Source organism: Thermobia domestica, chromosome 18 (genome assembly GCF_964235325.1).
Source record: "Thermobia domestica chromosome 18, izTheDome1.hap1.1, whole genome shotgun sequence".
In the NCBI taxonomy this organism is placed as follows: Eukaryota; Metazoa; Arthropoda; class Insecta; order Zygentoma; family Lepismatidae; genus Thermobia; species Thermobia domestica.
The window spans coordinates 17605345-17628710 of record NC_137471.1 but is presented as its reverse complement, the minus strand read 5'-3'; the positions used below and the strand labels follow the sequence as shown (position 1 = coordinate 17628710).

General features: G+C 37.2%; 1 protein-coding gene across 1 annotated transcript in view; it reads right to left on the bottom strand.

The window, feature by feature from the left end:
- LOC145675955 (beta-alanine transporter-like) overlaps positions 1-23366 on the bottom strand; it is a 385199-nt gene that overhangs the window by 170014 nt on the left and 191819 nt on the right. The window contains exon 3 of the mRNA XM_081746772.1: positions 10715-10818. Within this exon, the coding sequence (XP_081602898.1) occupies positions 10715-10818 (104 nt within the window). The remainder of the gene's footprint in view (positions 1-10714; positions 10819-23366) is intronic.

The window sequence follows — 23366 nt, the reverse complement described above, 5'->3', positions numbered from 1 at the left end:
AGAATTTTCGTGCTTTTAACAAATGCACCTCTCTTTCACACTGCAAGTTCATTTTATCCTCATCGATTGCTCTATCTATTTTGACTTTTAATTCGTCGCAAGTAGGACACACATCACTGCGAGGTTTACCAAAAGCTAAATTGAATGTGCTGTTAAAACCATTATTATAATATTCGTACGAAATTTCTGGCTTACATTTGATCCCTTGAGAAATATTATGGAAAACCTCTGGTTCATGTTTCTCCAATTAAAGTTCATGCGGGTTTTTTTTTTTTTTTTTTTTTTTTTTTTTTTTTTTTTTTTTTTTTTACAGTAAGGTCCGGTTGTAAATATTCTCTCTAAGAATCTCTTCGAGAATAGTGTGATTTCCTGGTAGGAAAAGATTTGATGTATTCTATTACTTGACGCGCAACATTCTCTGGCTTTTTACTAACCCTGGAACCAGTGTTTCTTCCAGACATGATTTTAGGGGGGCACTGCCTCCCCGGAGCTCTGAGAGTGCCCCCCGGAGGAGACCAAAATAATACGTCTATAATATAATAATAAATAGAATAGTACCAGCAATGACCCCCCCGGAATACGAAATGTGCCCCCCCCGGAACATTGTTTCTGAAGGAAACACTGCCTGAAACCCTCAGATTTCCCTCTCATATCCATCGGAGGCGTGCTACCGACCTTTTTGTATAAGGCAAGCTTTTCAACCAAGCCAGAACATATTTATTCAGAAACTGAGAACGAAAACCAGATACATCCGGTCTTTGTCTGGTTGTCATTGTCAACAAAAAAAACGGGTAAGTTTAAAAGCCCTCTGGTGGGGGAATGGGTAAGCATACAACTCTTGTTTTCACACTCACTGATAGACCACTGAACATAGATTTCGAATATATGGAAATCTCATTTTTTAGAAATTGGTCTTTATCTGGTTGTCATTTTCATGCCTTCAATTCTCGGTCGAATCATATCCCTTCTTTCATGCGTAAACCAAGTAGCGTTCAGATGTCAGTTTAAGCGAAAGTCTTCTACTTGATAACCTCGGTATTTCGTAAGGATGTTAATCCTAAACATACGAAACGAAACCAAATTTTATATTCCTGCATGCCTAAATGCCTGTTGTTTTATAAAGAAGCCAAGATTGCTTAAATATATTGATAGAAATTGGCAAAATTTATCGATTGCCTACGTAGCTTCCAACATTAGTTTGGATTGGACTTTCAATGATATCTACGTACTAAATTTGTAATTTAATACCTCAGTTTTAGCGTACTGATTATGATAGGTTGACCTTTAAATTTTATGTGCAAAGCAATAACAGGATTTTTCCGTTATTGTCTTACATTTCAAGCAATGACGGGATTTTCCCGATGGTTAGGGCGGGAGCTTCTCAATTTAAGAAATTTACTGACCGGACTTTTTTAAGCTTATGGAGTTTTTCCGGCATAACCCCGCTGTTGCATAATAACACCAAGGCGAAACAAACTTATTTCTGTGAATATGTAATACAAATACATAAAGCAAAGAATCTAAATAAAAAAAACTGGTTTAAACCAAAAAAGCCTGGTTTAAACATCCCCTCCAAAACGGATTTTTGGCATTTTCATAACAAACCATGGTTCGTGTCAACTCTGCTTACTTTTGTATATAGGAGGTTAAAAAATTCTTACTATATACATTGGTTAATCCTTTGGAATTCATAATATAAATATGTTGAAGAAAAATCGTTTGAAATATCTTTTCGAAATTCATAGTTTATTTTCGAGGTTTCATATTATTATCAGCATCAACCACTAATTAAATGACTTTTTGTGTTATAGAGAAGCGAAACAAAGTCTGCTTTATCAATTTAAAGCAGAAATTTGAAAAAAGCCCAAAATTCCCAAGCAAAAAAGCGAAGCAGAAAAAACCGAGTTTTTTTTCAAAAAGCCGTTTTTATTCCGAGCCCTTGCATCTCTAATGGAGACTGAATATAAACTTCTTCAAGACACAAACTATAGTTTTCTTACAATGTAGACGCCGCTTTCGAGTACGCCGAAACCCGAATCTACTTCGATTTCAAGTTCATCATAGAACTGTTACGTATCTCGATGTCATTTTTGACACTAGCTTTACCTGGACTCCACATCTCACCAAAATCATAGGTGAAGCGCAAAATCGACTTAAACCTCTCAGACGGTTAGTTGGTACGACCTGGGGCTAAAGGTGCATACGGTACTCAATATATATAAAATCTTACGCTGAGTACATTAACATATGAACATAGAGTCTGTATGTCTGCATTCCTAAAATTGTATCAAAAGTTTGCTATCCTCAAGCGCCATGATATACGCCTAATATAACGCATAAGCCTGCCACATCCACCACGATTACTTTATGAGATTATTAACTTTCCGCTATCATTAACACATCTTGAACAACTTCGTATACATTATATTTGCAAACGTTTCGCTCAGTACCATCCTTTAATACTTAATATTCTCCGATACGAATGTGGTATCGATGCACCACCAACTTATGTTGATATTCCCCTTCAGCAGTTCATGACATTATGTCATTTACAGTTAAATAACGACATATTGGCCCCCAAATCTTTACAATTTACCGACCATATGTGCTTTCATCTCATATCTACCCATCTGTTCCTATTTCCACGTTTCATCATTCATTCACCTTATTCTGTAAGATTCCAGCATATTATCTTCACACCGATCTGTCAAATCGGTCACACCAGGCCTGTGTTAACCGCAACACCGATACGTGCTATTAACAGGCTAAAATGGTTATCAAGCAGAGGACTATGGCCTTGTGTTAAGAGTGAGTTATTTTAACCACTTCATTTTTTGTTGTGAGTATTCACTTCACTCACGCTAACAGGGCAGCAAAACTTTTTCTCTTTTATATTGTCATTTTTTTTTCAGTTTTACCTCCCATGGTTATGCAGTGCACGCTAAAGAGACCGTGATTATGAGAGTGAATGAAATTGTGGGTTGGAGAAAATGGGAGGAAACGACACAATCCCGAGAAAACAAGGTACATGGTGTTTGGCTACTAAAAACCTTCCTTGGTGCGAGCTCAGATCGAATCAGGAATCCTAGGCACCAGAGGTTGACGCTGAACCACTGATCCATCGTTTCACCTTTTAGGTTTATATTGTCGTTACCACTAACAAGATGTTACTTCACTCTGACAATATTTTAAATTTTAAATTCGTAGTTGAGATTTGTGCAAGATAGAGGATTGTGTAAGAAGAGGTGAAGAGACCTTCATCCAGCAGTGAATTGGCAATGCTTAAATATGTCCATATGACGACGATAACGATTATGATAAAATGACACATACATGATGGGGTTTGTCGCAGAACAAATATGCAAAATAACACAATTCATTATTAGATATTTTGTTCTATTCATTTTGAAGAGTTTTTAATGTGCACTGACACATAAAAATTAGAACATACAGTATATATACAGAGAGAATAATGGCGTCGGACATTTTCTCAATTAGGGTGCCACTGGTTTGTTTACGTTGGTTAAATAGTTATTGAGGGGGTTATTGGATGAGTCCCAAGCGAACGGCTACATTCAAAATGACATATGTCAATAAAGTTTGAGTTAGCGTTGGTTTTATCATCTCTCTCTCTTTCTCCCTCCCTCCCCTCCCCCTCTCTCTCTATCTATGTGTGTGTGTGTGTGTGTGGCAGTTAAAGAAGAGCTTCTCTCAGATTCAAACGAATTTTTTACTGCCATGTTTTAGCATATTACAAAGTACTGTTTGTGCCACTGTTAAGAGGAATCAAACTATAGGAAGAAATAAAATAATTTTCTTTTTAAGTTTAACATCCTTTATGATCCTTGGGCTACCATTCGCCAAATACTCGAAAAGAAGTGGGAATACAATACCCCGGTACATCAACTATTTATTGATTTTAAAAAGGCTTACGACTCGGTTAGGAGAGAAACATTATACAACGTTCTTACAGAGCTTGGAATACCGAGAAAGCTAATTAGATTAATTAAGATATTTTTAAATGAATCCCAAAGTAAAGTCCGGGTAGGAAAATTTTTGTCCACGAGCTTCCACATCGAAAATGGCCTGAAACAAGGAGATGCGTTGTCGCCATTATTATTTAACTTTGTGCTGGAATACTTCATAAGGAAAATCAAAGATAGCAACCAGGGCCTAGAGTTGAACGGCATTCACCAGGTTATGGCATATGCTGATGATGTAAATTTAATAGGGGATGATAGGAGAACAGTAGAAATAAATGCAGAGATCTTATTAAACGCTTGCAGGGACATGGGTTTAGAAGTAAATGCAGAGAAAACTAAATACATGGAAGTGCGTCGGGACCGTAATACGGCAAATTGTGGAGGCGTTAAAATATTAAATAATGCTTTTGATAAAGTGGATACTTTCAAATATTTAGGATCAATATTAACAGACGAAAATCGTATTCACGAAGAAACTAAATGTCGACTAAAAGCAGGGAATACGTGTTACTATTCGGTTCAAAATCTCTTGTCGTCGCGAATTCTGTCGAGGAATTTGAAGCTTAAAATATATAAAACGATAATCATGCCTGTTGTTCTGTATGGTTGTGAAACATGGTCACTTACTCTGAGGGAAGAACATAGACTGAAAGTATTTGAGAACAGGATCCTGAGAAGAATATTCGGACCCAAGAGGAACGAGAATGGGGAATGGCGGAAGCTTCATAACGAGGAACTCCATAGTTTATACGGTTTACCCAACATTGTTAGGGTCGTGAAGTCTAGGAGGCTTAGGTGGGCAGGTCATGTAGCTAGAATGGAAGAAAGTAGAAACGCTTTCAAAGTCTTGACTGGTAGACCCATAGAAAACGACCATTAGGAAGACCCAGGCGCAGATGGGAGGACAATATTAAGATGGATCTCGCAGAGATAGGAATACAAAGTAGAAACTGGATGCAATTAGCTAAGGATAGAAGTCAGTGGAGAGCTTTTGTGAACGCGGCACTGAACCTCCGGGTTCCATAGGCCATAGAGTTAGTTAGTTAGTTAGTTAGTTATGATCCTTGGGCTAAAGGGGACGAAGGATTAATAAAAGTGAATGATTGTGAAATTATTTTTGTGGTTGTCTCATCAGGAATCGAACCCAGGACTCCGAGCTAGACACCAGACCAGCAAGGAAGGCTAAACACTAGGTAGGAAAATGAAATATTTCAGTTTTACGTTCCACGATTATGTCATGTAGGCTGAGGGAGACGGTGATGAGAAATGAATGAAATGGTGTTATAAAGAAAGTGGGAAGAAACGGGAGAACCCAGAGAAAACCCACGCACACGGTTTGTCCACCATACAGCTCACTTAGCGCGAGCTAGGATCTAAGCAGGGACCCCACACAAGCAGGGATCTAAGCAGGGATCTAAGCAGATTCTTTAAATTTTAACCTGCAAATGTTTCTTCCGCAATTCTCGATCTTCAGCTTTCTCTTTTAACTCTCAATATTTTCTTCTATTTTTTTTAAATCATCGACCAACTTGTTTTCCTCTTCTTCTTCCTATTCCTCGCTTTCCTTCCATCTTTCCTTCTATAGCGGTATAAAGAAAACAATTTCTTCGCAAGATGTGTCCAATCCAGTTGGCTATCCTAGGAAAGTTGCTGTCTAAAAGTGTCCTCTTCTCTCCTATCCGTTTTAAAACATCTTCGTTTTGTAACTTCATTGGCGCATTTTGTCTTCTCCATCTTCCTCCAACACCATATTTCGAAGCTCTCTACATATTTCTTCCCTAACTTTCGTAATGTCCAAGTGTCTGAACCATACAATCCAATACTTCATATATAGCAGTTGACCAATTTCTTTCTTAGTCCAATATTAAGCCTGCTAGTTAAGAGGCTTCATCTCCGCGAAATTAAAATACCGCTAATTTTACAGTAAGTATGTGATATCTTCAAATAGATAAAAGATAATTGAAATGCGGAACAAGAGCGCCCTAGACAATATTATTTTGCGTGAGGTACCGTTATCAGAAGTCAGTGGTTTTTCCCCTCGCCTGGAGCCTCTAAAATTTCCCTCAAATACTACATTCTTCATGTTAGCTTTAATTCGTAAAACATGTGCTCCATCCATCTTGATGGTGAATTTCAGAGCGAAACTAGGTCATGGAATTCTTATCTAACTATAGAATATACTATAAGAAAGCTATTTATACAGAAAAATCATGAAAATGAAAAAAGCCAAAATTTCCAAAAATTTCGTTTTTTCCCAAAAAAGCCGGCTTTTTATGTGAAAAAAACCATCGATTCAAAAAAGCCGGCTTTTTTGCATCTCTAGTCTCCATACATAGCACCAGCGCACAAATGTGTCAATAGTCACTTGCATGGTTTTATTAAGAGATCGTACAATGCGAGTAGTTGTGAAAAAAAGCAATGTCGTTAGCAAACTGAAATATTGTGATGGTATTAGGAACAACAAGGTCGACGACATACGATAAGTATAATAAAGGAAACAAAGATGAGCCTTGCGGTACGCCAGATTGCAAGAAGTTTGGATGATATAATGTTCCATTGATTAAAATATAACCTAGTTGCCCTATTAGGAAAGGATGTGCAAAGATGGTAGAAGGTAGTTACGAAATTTGTAAAGTAAGTCATGGCAGGGTTCCAAACCTTGTCAAAAGCTTCTAGATTAAATGTTACAATGCAAGAAAGAAAACCTGAAATATATTGATTGTAAATGGCCGTGATGAAACGGAATAATTGGTTTAGACGTGCAAATTGCCTTCCAGCGATATGATAAATATCTAGTAACCGGCGCTGACAATTTCTATTAGTTTTTTTTTTTTTTTTTGTGTGTGTGAGAGCAAAGTTTTACGCCGTATATTTTAAATTTGTATGAAGTAAGAATCAACGTATTATATTTGCTTATTATTTGTAGTAAATAGTTTTGTGATTACTTGCATTTTCTGCCAACATTTACGTGTGTAGAAGTGCTGCCATCCGTTGTTCCTATGTTCACTATTTCTCTTCGTTGCAGATTATATTTCGTTCCCCGTAACCATTTATAAATCATGTATGTCCTACTTTATTATTCCTCATAAGAGTTATATCCGTTTACTAAAAAAATGTTTTTGTAATAGTAGTTATTAGGCAGCTGTATAACAACACTAATACCTTGTTACTAAACTGACTCCTCGTTATATCAGGTACTCGATTTAACGACTACCATTTTAACACTTTACTCCAAAGTGCGATAAAGTAGCACCAGGCTTTTGTCCAAAATTTAACCAACAGCGTCATTTACGATTTTGCTTTGGGGAGGAAGCGAGATTCTCCACATATAAAAGAGTTTTACGTTTTTTATTAATATATTAATATACAATTAATTAAAATATATGTCTTACTAAAATCAGAGTGACAATTGTTTCCTTGTAGGATTACCAACTCTGGAAAACATATTTTCTGGTAAGTCACAAAATATATGGAGATTAGTTTATTTTAAGCCTTGAAATACAACGTGTTTCAAAAGAATAACCTGATTTTGGACGGTAATAATTATGGAAAATGGAATGTGCCGGCAAGGAAATGAGTGTTGTTTGAATGGGCGTGGTCTAGAGTTTTAGAAAATCGCCATTAGTTGTCAGTCAATGAGACTTCTCAGTTCGCATGGCGTCCGCTCAACAGAAGGCGTTTTGTGTGCTGCAGTTTGCAAAGATTGAGTCAGTGATTTCGGCCCAGCGTGCTTTTTGTCTGCGTTTTGGCATTGATTAGCCTGCACCCAAAAGCATTCGTCGTTGGTATCGCCAATTTAGAGAGACAGGATACTGATGCAAAGCTAAGAGTCCAGGTCGACCTCTCACTTCTGATAAAATGGCGTAAACGATGGAAATGGTGGTTCTGCTGGTGGTGGATATATTTAGAGCATTTGTAATAGTATAGCTAAACCTTGATGATTCTGTGAGTATTTTGTAATTTATCCCATTTTTGTAATATGTTTTTATCAATACTTATGGACTTTTGAAATCCGATCATTCTTTTTCAAACACCCTGTGTATAGTTGAGACTGACAACAATTCTGGTCACATAATAAATTACAAGTCATCTGGAACCCCAGCCCCTGCCTACCCCAAATGACGTCCCTGTTCGGCCAACAAAGAGTCACTGTGCTGAATTGAAAATGACTTACAGCCATTTTTGTAAGTCTGCCATACGTCCCGTAAAAAATCGGACAGTCCCGAGTTTGGACCCAAGTGTCCTGCATCCCCGTAAATTTAATCGGGACAGGCAAATGTCCCATATTTTAATCCTGTCCCATTTTGCTATCCCCGTGTTTTAATCCTGTCCCATTTTTGCTATCAACATCAGCTTATTCGAAAAGTGAAAAATCAAAACTTCTGATATTGGGTAGGAATCGTGTAATTAATGAATGAACAATATGCTGTAACTTGTAACATGTAACAACTTCAAGCAAGTTATCACACCACCCTCTCCGATTTGATAGCGAACGAGCCAATAAACTCGCAGCGCAGAGTTGCAATTGTCCATTAGCAGTCAACGGACAATTTGCCTTTGCCAAAGGTCAACCTGCAACCTTTGATTAAGTATACGAGCCAAGCTATCGTTGATAATACATTAGAATTGACGTGTTCCAATTTTGTGTCAACAAGAAGGGCACGTTTTCTTACAATCTGAAGAAGAAGTATCCGTTTCTGAAATCAACAAAGTTGAACTATGAATATGAAGTTGGCTGCAAAATTTGCAGTGCTACTTTTTCCATTCAATCTGGTAGAAAGGTGGACACTCTCCAATACCAATAACAAGCAAACATAAGATTCCTTTGAGTATTTTTACACATACAAGTACAGGGAAGACAAGTGGCTTTTTTCTCCAGCAAAACATTAGACAAGTTAACAAGAATTATAAACATTTTTTTTTTTTTTTTGAGAGGCTAGGGGCACAGATTTGTGCTTTGGTCTAGGGCTTAGAAATATGTAAATTCGGCCCTGACAATTACACACTAAGCAAGAACAAACATTAGCTAAGTTTTCATCACATTAAAATGATAATGTAATTTTGGCAAATACAGCTCAGTAAATAAATATTACAAAATGTGTGAAGAGCAGGCCCGTAGCCAGCCCAAAAATTTAGAGGGGGCCCGGTAGAAGTTAGGGGGGGCCCGACCCAATCATATTATACTTCATCACCATATTATAGTTCATTTGCAAGCCTACCGTGAAACTTTTAGGGGGCCAGCCAAAGTTTAGGGCCCCCCTAGCCCCCTCGTGGATACGGGCCTGGTGAAGAGTATTGAACTTAGATTGTAGTTTTGAATTTAGACTGATTTAACTATAACGAGATTAGTTGCATGTTGTTTTCTCGTAAGGCATTTTTATAAGGTGTCATCATGAGATTTCAAGGCGATTCTTTTGGAGGGAACGAAGAGAGAAAAATAGTTGCAATTTAGGGAACTTTCGCCTAATATAATGTAGTTCATAGCCAGAGCCATAGTTCATTGGATTGTGTTGGAAAGTTCTTTTTTGGGGGGAGGGGGAATCGAAAGTGTCCCATATTCTAATGAAAAAAAAAGTATGGCAGACTTACATTTTTGTGAAGTTTTTAATTGTGCTATTTATTTGTAGATTGCCTCAGTAAGCACATTAAGACGCAGCATTCAGCGAAAGAATTTGCTGAATTTTCATTGTACATTTTTCTTCTTGACAAATGAATGTATGTCAAGAAGACCCTTTGCATCATATCACTACGCAGAACAAATTTAACAATACAATTATTTGGTGCTTAGGATAAAATAAGAACTTCAAAAATAGAAGCAAACCATGAGGTTATTGTGTGGGGCAACTCAACAATACAAAATTTTATAATGAGGAAAGCACTTCATTGTTCGTTGTTAAACTGGAAATGTCAAATGCGAATTAAAAGAACCGATGGTATTAGAATATGGTTTTCATATTTCAGTAAAGTAATATTTGTTTAACAACGAATAATAATAATAATAATAATAATAATAATAATAATAATAATAATAATAATAATAATAATAATAATAATAATAATAATAATAATAATAATAATAATTTTATTTTCTGTCTCGCGAATAGATCATTGGTAAAAATACAGCACTTAGTTAAAACCATTATACAAGCATTTACAACAGACCAGAAAACTTTATAGTATATAAGAAACTTACGTCAATTACTAGGGTTGCCATATTTCCGTATTTGTACAGACGGTTTGTATTTTTGTGTCCGTGTCCGTGTCCGTATAGTACAAAGTATGAAATATGTCTCTACTTGACAGTTTTTGGAGCTGCCCGAAATTTCTGTCTGGAATCGCTAAAATCTCGGGCGAAAAGCATGTTTTTAAAAAGTGTCTCATTTTTCCATTCCAGGGTTCTTTTAGTTAGATTTAATATACGTAATTTAATGGCATGATTTATTATATTTGTGTCAATGACAAGAATATAAAACATGTTAGTTTCCAATACTGTTTTAAGTATTACGTAAACAGCTGTGTGATAACCTAAAATGGTGATTTTTCATTAAGAAATTTCAGAATATTTGTTCTGTGTTTGGGCACCGTATCTTTGATGGGTCGTCATTTTAAGGCTTGTCCGTATTTTGGATCAAACAATTATGGCAACCCTATCAATTAGTCGCTTCGTTCGTTAAAATAAGAAAAAAGTGATATGTTCCATTAGTCAGTCATATTTTATTGAGTGTACCTACCTGTCCTGCAGATATCCAAAAATGTAGTTGCCAATAAGTCCCCCGACGCCGAAGAGTGCAAGGGCCAGCGTCGGGTGGAAATCTCGGTCGCACACTAACTCCCACTGCAAAAAACAAAGAAACAATCACACATCAACAGTGTTTCTTCCAGACATGTTTTTTTTTTGGGGGGGGGCACTACCCGCCAGAGTTCTGAGAGTGCCCCCCGGAAGAGACCAAAATAATACATCTATAATATAATAATAAATAGAATAGTACGAGCAGTGCCTGTCCTGGAATACTAAGCGTACACCCCGAAACATTGTTTCTGAAAGAAAGACTGCACACCAATGGCGTCAAACAATAGATATTGCTCTTCTCATGCTAAACTCTATTTAGGGACAAGAATTGATATTTGATACACATTCTGACTCCTACTTAAACTGTACATAGGTTATTATTATTATTATTATTATTATTATTATTATTATTATTATTATTATTATTATTAATAATAATAATGATAATAATAATAATATGTAATAAATTATGGAAATTGGATATTTAACATAAAGTCTCCATTTTAGCAGCTGTTAGGAAATATGTAGGCCCGTATTTAGATAAGTGCTATTCTGTGCTTGAGCACAGGGCGGTAAAATTTTGGATTTTTTTTTTTTTTTTTTTAAAGATTCATTATAAAGTAACATTAAAAACTAGCAACCCGCGGGATCCTGCGGAGGCGCGAGAAATATGTTACTGTGTTTAATTTGCTCTAATTACACTAGTTACTAATTAGGTAGGTTATCTGATTATCTTTAAAATATCATCTCCCTCCCACCCACCCCAAGGGGTATGATTAACTTTAATATCATGAAAACTGATACCGTTAAACTCAGCGACCTCGAAAACTATGAATTCAACACTAATATCTGTAGTTTTCGATTACTTTTAAAATCTCGCCCCCTTCCCTTTAAGGCGGAAATTAAATTAAATTAAATCTTTAAGTTTTACGTCCCACGTTTATGCCGGTTAGGATAAAGGAGATAGTGAAGATAAAAAATGAATGAAATGGTGGAATAAAGAAAGTGGGAGGAAACGGGAAAACCTCGAGAAAACCCACGAGTGCGGTGTTTGTCCACCACAAAGTCCACACGGCGCGAGCTGGATCGAACCAGGGATCCCAAGCACCGGAGGTAAACACTCTACCACTGAGCCACCGAACTCCCTCCTTTAAAGCGGAGTATTACCTTGAAGTTGAATTGGATTAGAACTGTCACTATTCATCTCAGCAACCCCCCAAACTATGAATTCAACTATAATATTGGTCGTTTTCGGGGGAGGGGGGATTTTGTGCGGTGGTGGCAAATGTTTTAGAGAACAGGGGCGAGCAAATATATAAATACTGGCCTGGAAATATCTCTAGAAATGCTAAAAAGAAAATTCAACTTTTTAAAAAAATATTATTCTTTTACATTTCTGAGAATCCTACGATATGAGTAGATACAACAATAGGTCATAGGATCCGATATTGAATTTCTATTTTCTTTCTTAAATGTAGGGCCTATACGAAATCATTTCCATTATAACTTATTAGCATAGAAATAAACAGCTGGGGAAATTAAGGGAAGAAAAAAAGACAATATCCAAATATAATCCGTTTTTGTTGCTGTGATGTGGATCATTACGTTATCACACTAAGTAGTGTGGAGTAACCTGTACTTCTGTCATAATTTGTTAAATTTAATCTTCTTTGTTTAATTAAATTATTTTCTACAACTGAATTTTAATAGGATGATTGGAATCTTCAATTCAATCAAGACAAAACTTTTATTCATCATGCACATTCACAGACAGCTTAAATAAGCACGTATTTCTTCATTGCCATTACCAAAGCTGGTAATAAACATAAGACTAGTTTTAATTCCTGCTTTCGTGCATTCCCTTCCGTCTATCCTGACGCTTCCTAGTTCACTGATCGCAAGGGTCATCGCTTTCTGTTTAACAAAACCACGGAGAACACGTACACAGGGGTATTCAACATGAAGATTTGAAAAGGATCACGTCGAGTCAAGAAGAGGCCATTCCATTGGAGACGTTTAGCTCCATATTCTTTTAAATACCATTCTGAAGGTTCATCGCCGCAAATACTCTTTGGCAAGACACCCAATTCATTGAGCAGAGACGAAGAACTACATTTCAAGCCCTAGCAGCATGAAGATTTGATTCAACGCCACTAACAGCTTGACAGGATTAGGTTCCAGTTGTCAGCTAGCTTCAGTTTCTCCAGTTTCCTCCAGAGAGAAGACACCGGAAAGATATATTCATCATTTCAGACGATGAGGACAACACTAGTCTCCAGGGATCACTCAGGCCATTGCTCTTCCTTTGTTTTATAATCTAAACTTTTCTCTCTTCACCTCACTTTTCCAAATAGTCAGTTTTTTAAAAAATAAAATTGAAACGTTTGAATTTTATTTATATTGAACATAATCCTTTACAATTAAGTTCCGTGTAGGACATCAGTTTTCATCCCCATATCCCCGTGTAGGACATCATTCCTCAGTTCAGCATTTCAGGTTTCTGTTCAATTGTCTCTCACACTGTGAGTAGGATGAAAATGGAGATAAAGCGAAGATCAGTTGTTCGTGTGCGTATATCCAACATACTACCTGGTTGTGGTAGTTCAGTTACACCGTGAACTTGGGTTAGATAGAACACAGTGAACATGGGACCTCCACAGAGCGTCATAAGGGCGTATATGCTCTACGAGTTCAAACTGGGGTCAAACACAGCTGCAGGGGGCCGGAAGATATACTAGACCTATGGTGAGAGTGTCGTGACTGTGCGGACAGTGCAGCGGTGGTTTAACAAGTTTAAAGACGGTGACAAAACATTCGAAGATGCACCACGTCTCGGGAGACCAACACATGTATAAAATTAAGATCTTCAGGTAGCAAGTGAGGCGGACAGTAGGTAGACATGTGAGGAACTGTGACTACAATTCAATGTGAATGGAAAAAACATCCGGCAGCACCTCCATCAACTTGGGAAGCACTACAAGTTGGGTCGATGACATGATTTGACTCCGGGCCAGAAGGCAACGCGAGCAGACACCTGTGTTTCTTTGCTGTATCGTCTGAAAAAGAAGCCATTTCTGGAGAGGGTGTTGACATGTAATGAGAAGTGGGTCCTGTACGAAGCTCCACGGCGCCGTCATTATTGGTTAGCATCCCATAATCTGGTTCCAAAATAGCCGAAACCAGCACTGCACCAGAAGAAGGTCCTCCTGAGTGTTTGATGGACTGCTCGCGGCATAGTGCACCGAGAACTGCTACCAGCTGGTCATAGTATTAATGCAACTATGTACTGTCAGCAGTGGAAGCATGTTCAGGAAAAACTCAGAACTCTGGTGCCAGCACTTCTGAATCGCAAAGGGGTCCTCCTGTTACAGGACAACGCTAAGCCCCACGTCGCTAGGATTACCCGGGATTCCATTCTACGTGTTGGATGTTAAACACTATTGCATCCATCATACTCCCCAGACATTGTACCGTCCGGTTATCGATTGTTCCATTCCTTGGACAATCATCGTAGATGACGCCAGTTCAAATCCATAGTAAAGGTGCAAAATGCGCTTGACACCTTCGCTTCACGGTCTACCAAGTTGTACCGCGATAGAATCCGTGGCCTTCCAGAACGTTGCCAGAAGATCGTAAATGCTGATGGGGACTATTTTTGATCTTCCAGGTACGTCGTAGGTGGCATATCGATGTTCGAAGGTGGTGGGTGAAGAAACGACAGAACTTTCTTGGTTACCTTTATATTATTAGAGTACATTGTGTAATGACTTGGGGATCATTAAATGTTGATAAATTCTCTTCATCGTCTTCGTTGAATCAACTTGTAGCTTCTACACAACAAATAATCTAATACTAAAACAGTGTTTGAGACCTAATATTTAGGTGAAGTAATACTGCTCACGAGACTAGAGAAATGTCTCGTCTCGTCTCAGTTCTTATCTCGAAAAGAAACTCATCTCGAATTTAAAAAGACACTTCTCGTCTCGATTCTTGTCTCGTGTTCGACTCATCGTGGGCATCCTGGCGATTGCAAAAAAATCATGCCCTTTCATAAATCATGCGTTTCCTTTAGCCTAAAGGTCATAAGCGAGAGACGTTAAATAATATTTCAATTGCTTGTATTCGTGTTAACTTCATAATGAAATCGTTCATTAACTCCCTTAAGCCAGGCCAGAATTTCAATTTCTATTTCCGTTCCCTGCTGGTTGTATTTAAATAATGCTCTTTACCAAGTCTTTTAAGGTGGTTTTAAAGCAGAGCTAATAATCAATAAATAGCAGCATGTGCTTTTCTACCTTTCCAACATATTTTGTATAAGGAGACAATACTAAAAACAATTCAATCAGATTTAAGATATAGGGTTACCAGAGGACTATTCCTCAAAACTACTAGTCTCCTAATATCATACTGCAATTAATACTACTTGTCCTTTCTGACAGCTCGCTGTGCGCACGTGGTGCTGAATGCTGTGTTGCCAGCTTTTGCGTCGGGTATTGAAACATGAAATTATTCAATTGCAAGTAAATCTCAGTTTTATAAAATTAAATGACGCAAAAGTTAACTAAAAAGAATGCTCTGAATAGCCATCAGGTCCACTACTCAAGCTGACATTCGACTAAAACAATGTGCATTTGTTTGTATTCAAATTGGCAACGTGCGGAAAGTTTGGCAACGTTGGAATGTTTATTACCTGACCATTAGTGCGGTTTTTGATGGATGGTGCTGCTGTTGTGTTTACATCAGTTTCTAGGAAAGCGCGGTGGAGCAGGGGAGCAGAGAGCGTTACTCTGCAGTGTATCCAACTATTTCTAAAAGTTGCAGTTTACTTGTTATAAGTAGACTAATTTGTTTCGCTTAATAAGGAAAGCCATAAAGTTCTTATAGAATGTAGGAATGGTTATTCCTGCAGTAATGCAGATGTATTGTGGATAATGGCATATGCATGGAAATTAACAATTTAAGAACAGCATAGCACGCAAGTGAATTTCTACCATGTATTAAGCAGATTTTACAAAAATTTATTACATTTTATTTGATTTCGTTATAATACAAAAGCAACATGTAAAACGCAGGAATAACGATGCCAATGACTAAAAGATAAATTAAGGGTTGATGGCTTAGAGACTTGCGCAGCACCTTGTAACTGTAAGTTTAAATCAAGTTAAGGCTCGCGAAGCTTGCGTTTGTTTTAAATGTATGTTGCATCGCTTGACAAATAAATTATTTTCTCGAGTTTTAGCCAAGGAAGAATTCCGATACGTTTCTACTCGAGAACTGTGAAAGTCTTCTCGGTTTATCTATTAACTTGAACATATGCTTGAAGTGGTTTATTATGAACAGGACAAAAATAACTGTGATAGGTTAATTACAAGTAAGCCGGTTAGAAACACTGTTGTTTGTATTTTAGTTCCAAAACCGGCCGCCCGCACTCGTTCGCTAGTCAGGTAATACCATCACAGAAGGAGAGAAATGAGCCATTATAATTGGCTGAACGTGCTGTTGCCATAGAAAGAATTCTTCTTGCCTGAGTGTTATGACCACGTGCAGGAAGGAAAAAACAGAAGAAAGCAACTGTCAGGAAGGACAAATTGTATCAAATGGACTGTAGTATAAAACTTTTCAAAATCAATTATTATATAGTTGTATATTCCATAAAATCACGAGAAATTAGATTAGAATTAGTATTTAGAAATGACTTTTACTATTATTCAAGTACAGTGAAACCTATCTAAGGCGGACAGCCATGGGGAATCAAAAATTGACCGCTATAGAGAGGTGTCCGCCTGAGAGAGGTTTCAATATTTTATGACATAAATTAGTAAAAAAGGTAATATGCAATTAGAAAAAATATTTTTGCATGAATCATGTATTTACGAATATTACAAAAATGCCTGCATTGTCCTCCGCCACCCAATACTCTATGTTCAAGGCACAACATGGAAATAAGATGGTATAGGTTCTCTGCTCTTTACACTTATTACTACTTACTACATTTTCGGTATGTTGTTTTAATTTGTGAGTTAATTGCAGTCCAGTAGTGTCTTTTTTGAGATAATATGTGTACTCGCAGGCCCAAAACACCAAACTTGTCTTCTGCTTGCTTACAGATTCCAGCGGGACAGTACCATAACGTGTCATTCCAAATGGTGGGTAACTTTCAATCACTTTTGTGTCTAAAACGGCTTGGGTGGGAGTGGGATGCAAGCAAAGGACATGAGAGTGTTGTTAAACAGAGACTTCATCTGGGTTACTGAGCAGCCAGTTGAGGAGGCAAAATGTTGTCACAAGGCTTCCTTGATGACACATGTATGAATTACTAACATTTATTTTTACTGCACTTCCCAACTTGCTTCTAGAAAAAGTGTCCGTAATACGGAGGTAAATAATATCTATAAAAATAGGAAAGACTGTCCGTGTCCGTACTAGAGAGTGTCCGCTTTAGAGAAGTTTGTCAATATGTTTTTTGCTATTACAGTGCTTGGAGATTACAAAATATGTCCGTTACGGGAGGTGTCCACTTTATAGAGGTGTCCGTTAGTAGAGGTTTCACTGTAATTCTATTTCAGGATATATTACAAAATTTGTTCCCTTGATGAATAAGCTCCAGATCTCCTCTTTTACATTGGAAACCCGAGACGAGATAAAACCTGAGCTAATAAGTAATAGATAGCATCACGTGCCTTTGTTTTCCAATGTATTTTGTAGGGAACGTCGAAATAATTCAATCATATTCAAGACATCCGAAGTCAAGATAAATCAATAATCACAAAATAATAGTGCAGTTTTATGTTTTTTCATTGTTAAAAGAGTTAATTAATCTAAGTATGTTTCTAAAGAACAAAATTAAGTGCTCTCACCTCTCAACAATGAAAAATACAACATACACAGTATGTTGGAAAAGTAACGGAACTTTTTTCTCTACAGTTAACAACTAGCTTCATCTATTGAAGCGGCATATCATTGGAAAGCTGGATATCTGCTCAACAAAATGAGACCAAAATCAAACAAACGAGATTAAAGGAGTGTCAAGTTATAGCAAGAAACGTGGGAGTATCTGGTGTCATCTCTTCACAAAAACACAATGCAGCAAGGAGCCAATATTAAATTTTGTTTCAAGCTAGGTAAAACGTTTACACAAACATTAGCAATGATTAAACGAGTGCATGGTGATGAGTGTTTATGTCGGACATGTGTGTTCGAGTGACATACGAAATTCCTGGACGTTCGTGACTCTTGGAAGATGACCGAAAACCAGGCAGACCGAGAAACAAAAATCGCTATGAGTTGGTGGTACAAGTGCGTGAAATGATCACCCACGCTGCGAATTCGACTGAGATGGATAGCAGAGGAACTAAATACGACCAAAGACATGATTAACGAAATTTTGACAAAGGATTTGAAGAAACGAAAAGTCTGCTCGATTTGTTCCGCACATCTTAACTGACGACCAAAAACTTGCTTGCATTGAACATTACAAGGAACTAATTAAAACAGCCAGACGGAACAAAATATTCCTGGAATCGATTGTAACTGGTGACGAGACTTTGTGCTTCAAGTACAGCACACAAACAAAACGTCAAAATGCTACATGGAGGTTCCCAGGCTATCCGAAAGCGAAAAAGTTGCGTTTTCAAATTCATGTGAGAAGATAATGCTGATTTGGTTTTACGTTTCCAAAGGTATTATACTTCGAGAATTCCTTCCATAGGGTCAAACCGCTAATGGTGAATATTATAGGGATGTTGTGAACCGTTTGTGGAAGCCAATCTTTCGCGTAAGGCTGACAAGGGAACCTTCCGAAAATGATAGTTGCAGTGAAAGATGTGACCTATGCCAATTGAAAGAGCTGTAACAGAGGTGAACATTCCCAAAAAATTAGCTGCCCATAGCAATAGGTTCAAGAAATATAAGGGGTGGAAGTTCGGGAAACAGCAAGGTTGGACAAGGGGGAAAAGTGCAAATTCCGCAAAAAAAGAAAAAAAAGGGGGGGCACGGCAAAATACAATGCTGACAAGTGATGTATAGAAAGAGACTTGCCACATTGGGAACAAATAAAGACCACCAGTGGGGTTAACAGTGTTGCCAACTACAATGAAAAGTACATGTTTTGCAAAAAGCACTATATGAAGTGAGTGCAATATTCAGTGTCAACCTGTCATGTAGAACATAAGATATGACGTGTATAATCAGTGATGCAATCTAACAAAAGAAAATAGAAAAAACAGAAGTACGGAAAATACGGAAAAGACGGAGTTGGCCATAATGCGCCACATTTGATCACGAGCTGTGCATATTAGAATGAACAAAACAATGCAGGAAACCGACGTACCTAGAGTCGAAAAGAAAAACTAGTTCTACATGATAGGTTGACACTGAATATTGCACTCACTTCATACAGTGCTCTTTGCAAAACACGTACTTTTCATTGCAGTTGGCAACACTGTTAACCCTACTGGTGACATTCATTTGTTCCCTATTGTGGCAAGTCTCTTTCTATACATCACTTGTCGGCCTTGTATTTTGCCGTGTCCCCCCTCCTTTTTTTTTTTTTTTTTTTTTGCGGAATTTGCACTTTTTCCCCTTGTCCAACCTTGCTGTTTCCCGAACTTCCCCCCCTTATATTTCTTGAACTTATTGCTATGGGCAGCTAATTTTTTGGGAATGCTCATCTCTGTTACAGCTCTTTCAATTGGCATAGGTCACATCTTTCACTGCAACTATCATTTTCGGAAGGTTCCCTTGTGAGTATCGAAGGCCAGGCAATTGGATTTTATTGTACGACAATGCACCATTTCACAGTTCCGTCGCAGTACGCGACTTTTTAGCTAGAAAACAAATATGTGTGCTTCCACATTCTCTGTATTCGCCTGCTTTATCGCCGTGTGACTATTTCCTGTTCCCAAAATTAAAATTGGCTATGAAAGGAACATTTTATGACAATGTTACACACATCCAGTCTGCCATGACAAGGATCATTGAGTCAATTCCGAAAAAGGACATTCAAAACTATGCTAGGATTGGTTGATCGTGTCCAGCGGTGTATTGATACGGAAGGGATGTGTTTTGAATAAAAAGAACTGCAGTTGGTAAAATACCTAATTCGTTTTGTTTAATTTTAAAAGTTCCGTTATTTTTCCGACATACTGTGTATAGGGGAGTTGTGGGTAAAATGGTCCCTGCAGGTAAAATGATCCCCTACTCCTACAGCGGAAACTGGTTGCGCTGTCATATCACGTGGTTGCTACGTCACACAAAATAAGCTGTCCTTGTTCATCAGTTGTCTTTGAATGAGGAACGTTTTGTTAGTCTTCCAGACGAAAGAGTGACATTTTCATAACATTGTTTATAAGATAAGTTCTACTTTTTACTGTATTTGTACTAACGAATGAATTAGAATATAGATGAGATGCTATTTGTTGAAAAGTCAGTGCTTAATTCTATACATTTAACAATGCAGGTGGAAGTCTTCTTCATGTTTTGTCACACAAGAACGTATTTAATGGAAGCCATATAAAAAGACAAAACGATCCCGGGATCATTTTACCCTAGGATTATTCCATTTTCTTAGGGATCATTTTGCCGTTTTTGTTTATTTGACTCAAGGTAATCCAGACGAGCATGTAAATGAAATCCTTGGAGATAGGCCTACTTTAAGTGATGTCCAGCAAAACCCATCGAACCATTCTAGGCCTGCTGTTCTGGAAGCTGCTGTTCCAAAATTAAAGGAATACAAAAAGAAGGCAATGATTTCTAAAACGAAGAATTTGCAAGGTACAAAAGAGAAATACCAAATATCATCTGCTTTTGACGACGAATCCATGACAGATACCGAGTGTATCTATTGTCATGACTTCTATTCAAAGCCTGCTGGAGGTGAGGTTGGATAATGTGTCAGCAGTTCCAAGAATGGGCCCACGACCAGTGTGCTGGTGTTGATGAAGATTTCTTTGTGTGTGACATCTGTTCTGCCACTTAGGCTACAAGAAAGATGATCCCCAAAAAAGCATAACAGAACTAAGTGTTCAAAAAACGTTTTCTATATTGATCAATATATTAGCCTACTTTATCAAACTACAAATACTATTATTACTAACATACTTAACACAGTATTACTACACCCTGTACTCTACTTAAAAAATATAATAGTTTTTGTAAGTTCAGAAGATTTTTCTATTATTTTCAATGGAGGGATCATTTTACCCGCCCCCTAAGGCAAAATGATTATTTCGCAATGGGTTCAAATTAGAGTCAAAATAATATCGGAGATGTTTATTGACAATGTTCAAAATTGCACGTTAGAAATCTGAGATAACACCTTATCCTACCGACACAATTACCATAATATAGATCATTAGAGCTAAGATCTGGAGACCAATTTGTCTTAAGGGGATCATTTTATCCACCTCTCCCTTATATAAAACAAACTACACGAAATATTTTTTGTTTATTTATTCAACTTGTCTCTGGACAAACTTCAAATACTCATCTCTTCGAATTTGATTTTATTATTTTGAATATTGTCTCTCCATGTAAAATACATTCGAAAAATAGGAGCGTGTGCTGCCATCTATTTGTCATAATCCAACTTTTATATTTACCTTAAAGCTTCTTTTTAAAGTTTAAAAAACTCCATAGATGACGCAGCAACGCCGATTTTTTTAATGCTCTGCATTTAGCGAGTGTGTGCTTCAGGGAAGACATTTACGAGGAAATGGTGAGTGTATACTCGTGGTCCCGGCTTCAAGGATGTTACCTTATGCTCAGCATAATGTAACATGGCCCGATGCTTTTGAGCACCTTGTATGTTGGTAGAAAATTTTAAAATTTATTTAGAATGTTAATAGAAACTTTTATTTTATAGTAGAGCAAACCGTAGGTTGAGAATTTTGCGCAACTTTAGTAAAACAGATCATTTCAATAGAGGTTAGATGAAGATTACATGATTATTAATTATATTTTATATGTTTTACGCATTTATCCATGAATATATTATTATTTTAGACAAATAAGTGTATATTTCAGCTTTTTCAATGGTTTTCAGTTCATTTCTATTCATATTTTGGCATAGGGAATCTTCACAAGAAAGCTAAAAATTTTATTTCGTAAAATCTTCATCAAAATTCCAAATTAATAAAGTCAGCCATAATTTCTTCTTGGTGCATCTCTTTGTTTCGAAGTAAAATTATCTGATTGGCTAATCCACAATCACAGCTGCGGCTGAGATTTCGGTTCTCTTTGATCTTCACTCAGAAGCCTATCATCCTATGATTACGTCATCATTATCTTCCAATTGGGGATCATCTTCTCGTAACTCTTGGTATTACGGCGTCAGCCATTTCAAGAGTCAGACGTGCAGTGTTTAGCGTCTGCGAAAAAGTGGAATAATTTGTAATCACGTGAAAATTGTGTCAAATTCTTCGTTTTGGCGAATATTGGAAGAGATAACTGTACGACATTTGGTGTTTCAACAAATTGTTAATCCGGAAATAAGACAATTGTGAAGTAATTTCGCATAACATAACGGATACTAGCCTATAGCTATCCAGTGGTATGGAATGAGCTCCTTAGCAAATTTTGCGTTCTCGGTCCACCAGAGAACCTAAGAGAAGAAAGAGGAGACGGTGGAAGAGAGAGAAAGAATATTGAGTAGTGGTGCAGACCCGAGGAAGAAGAAGTCAAGCCACGCTCGACGGCTTTTCTGGAAAGGTGCTGAAGGAGTTTTCCAAAAATTTTTTTTGAGACCACGTATCACGAGTTTCCCAGGAACCTCGGGTGGAAGTTATCAGGACTTTTTTTGTTGTTTAACATATCCGTTTAATCTCGGTGTAAGAAGAGGATGTCAAGTAAGTAAGGAACAGTGAAAGTGAAACTCAGGTATTTGGCTTCAAAATTTTCCTTGTTCTGGCAAACTATCATGAGTGAATATATTTTCTGGTGTTTGTGTAATACTTGTAATATGAAGCACTAAATTCGTAAAGTTTCCCTCAACGCCGCACGCATGTAGATTTAGGCAATGTGACACCGTGTTTTCATTCGATGGGGGGGAAAGAAAGCTAGAATCTCAGCACAGAGCGATTGTCGTAATCTCAAGAAAATGTGTGTACCACACACACATTTTCCCCAGTGTTGAAAGATGTTTTAGATTCCCCAAAATCTAGAAATTATTCATTTCCGGTAATTCTGCACAAAATTCAACCTTTATTCATTTTGGCATGTTTTCTTTGGTTTGACGTAGAATGATTATGAATGTTGAATATGTAAACAAGTGTCAGTATCACGGCTATTTGTCTAGTGCAAGGGTACATGCATCTTGCGTACCGATAATCGAAAACGTTCATCAATAGGCAAAACCTACGTACTATTTTAGAAAACTGATACCCATCAAGTTATAAAATGCAATGTTGATAATTACTAGTAAATATTTTTCCTTCTTTTTTTAAGAAATTAAATATATTCAGAACGACACTATTGCAAAACTAACCACTGCGTCTTCGGCAGAAATGTGGTAGCTAAAATAAAATATAAATGCTAGTTAAGTATGGTGCTTTAGGAAATGTATGTGTGATTTTTTTTTATTAATATATATATACTTG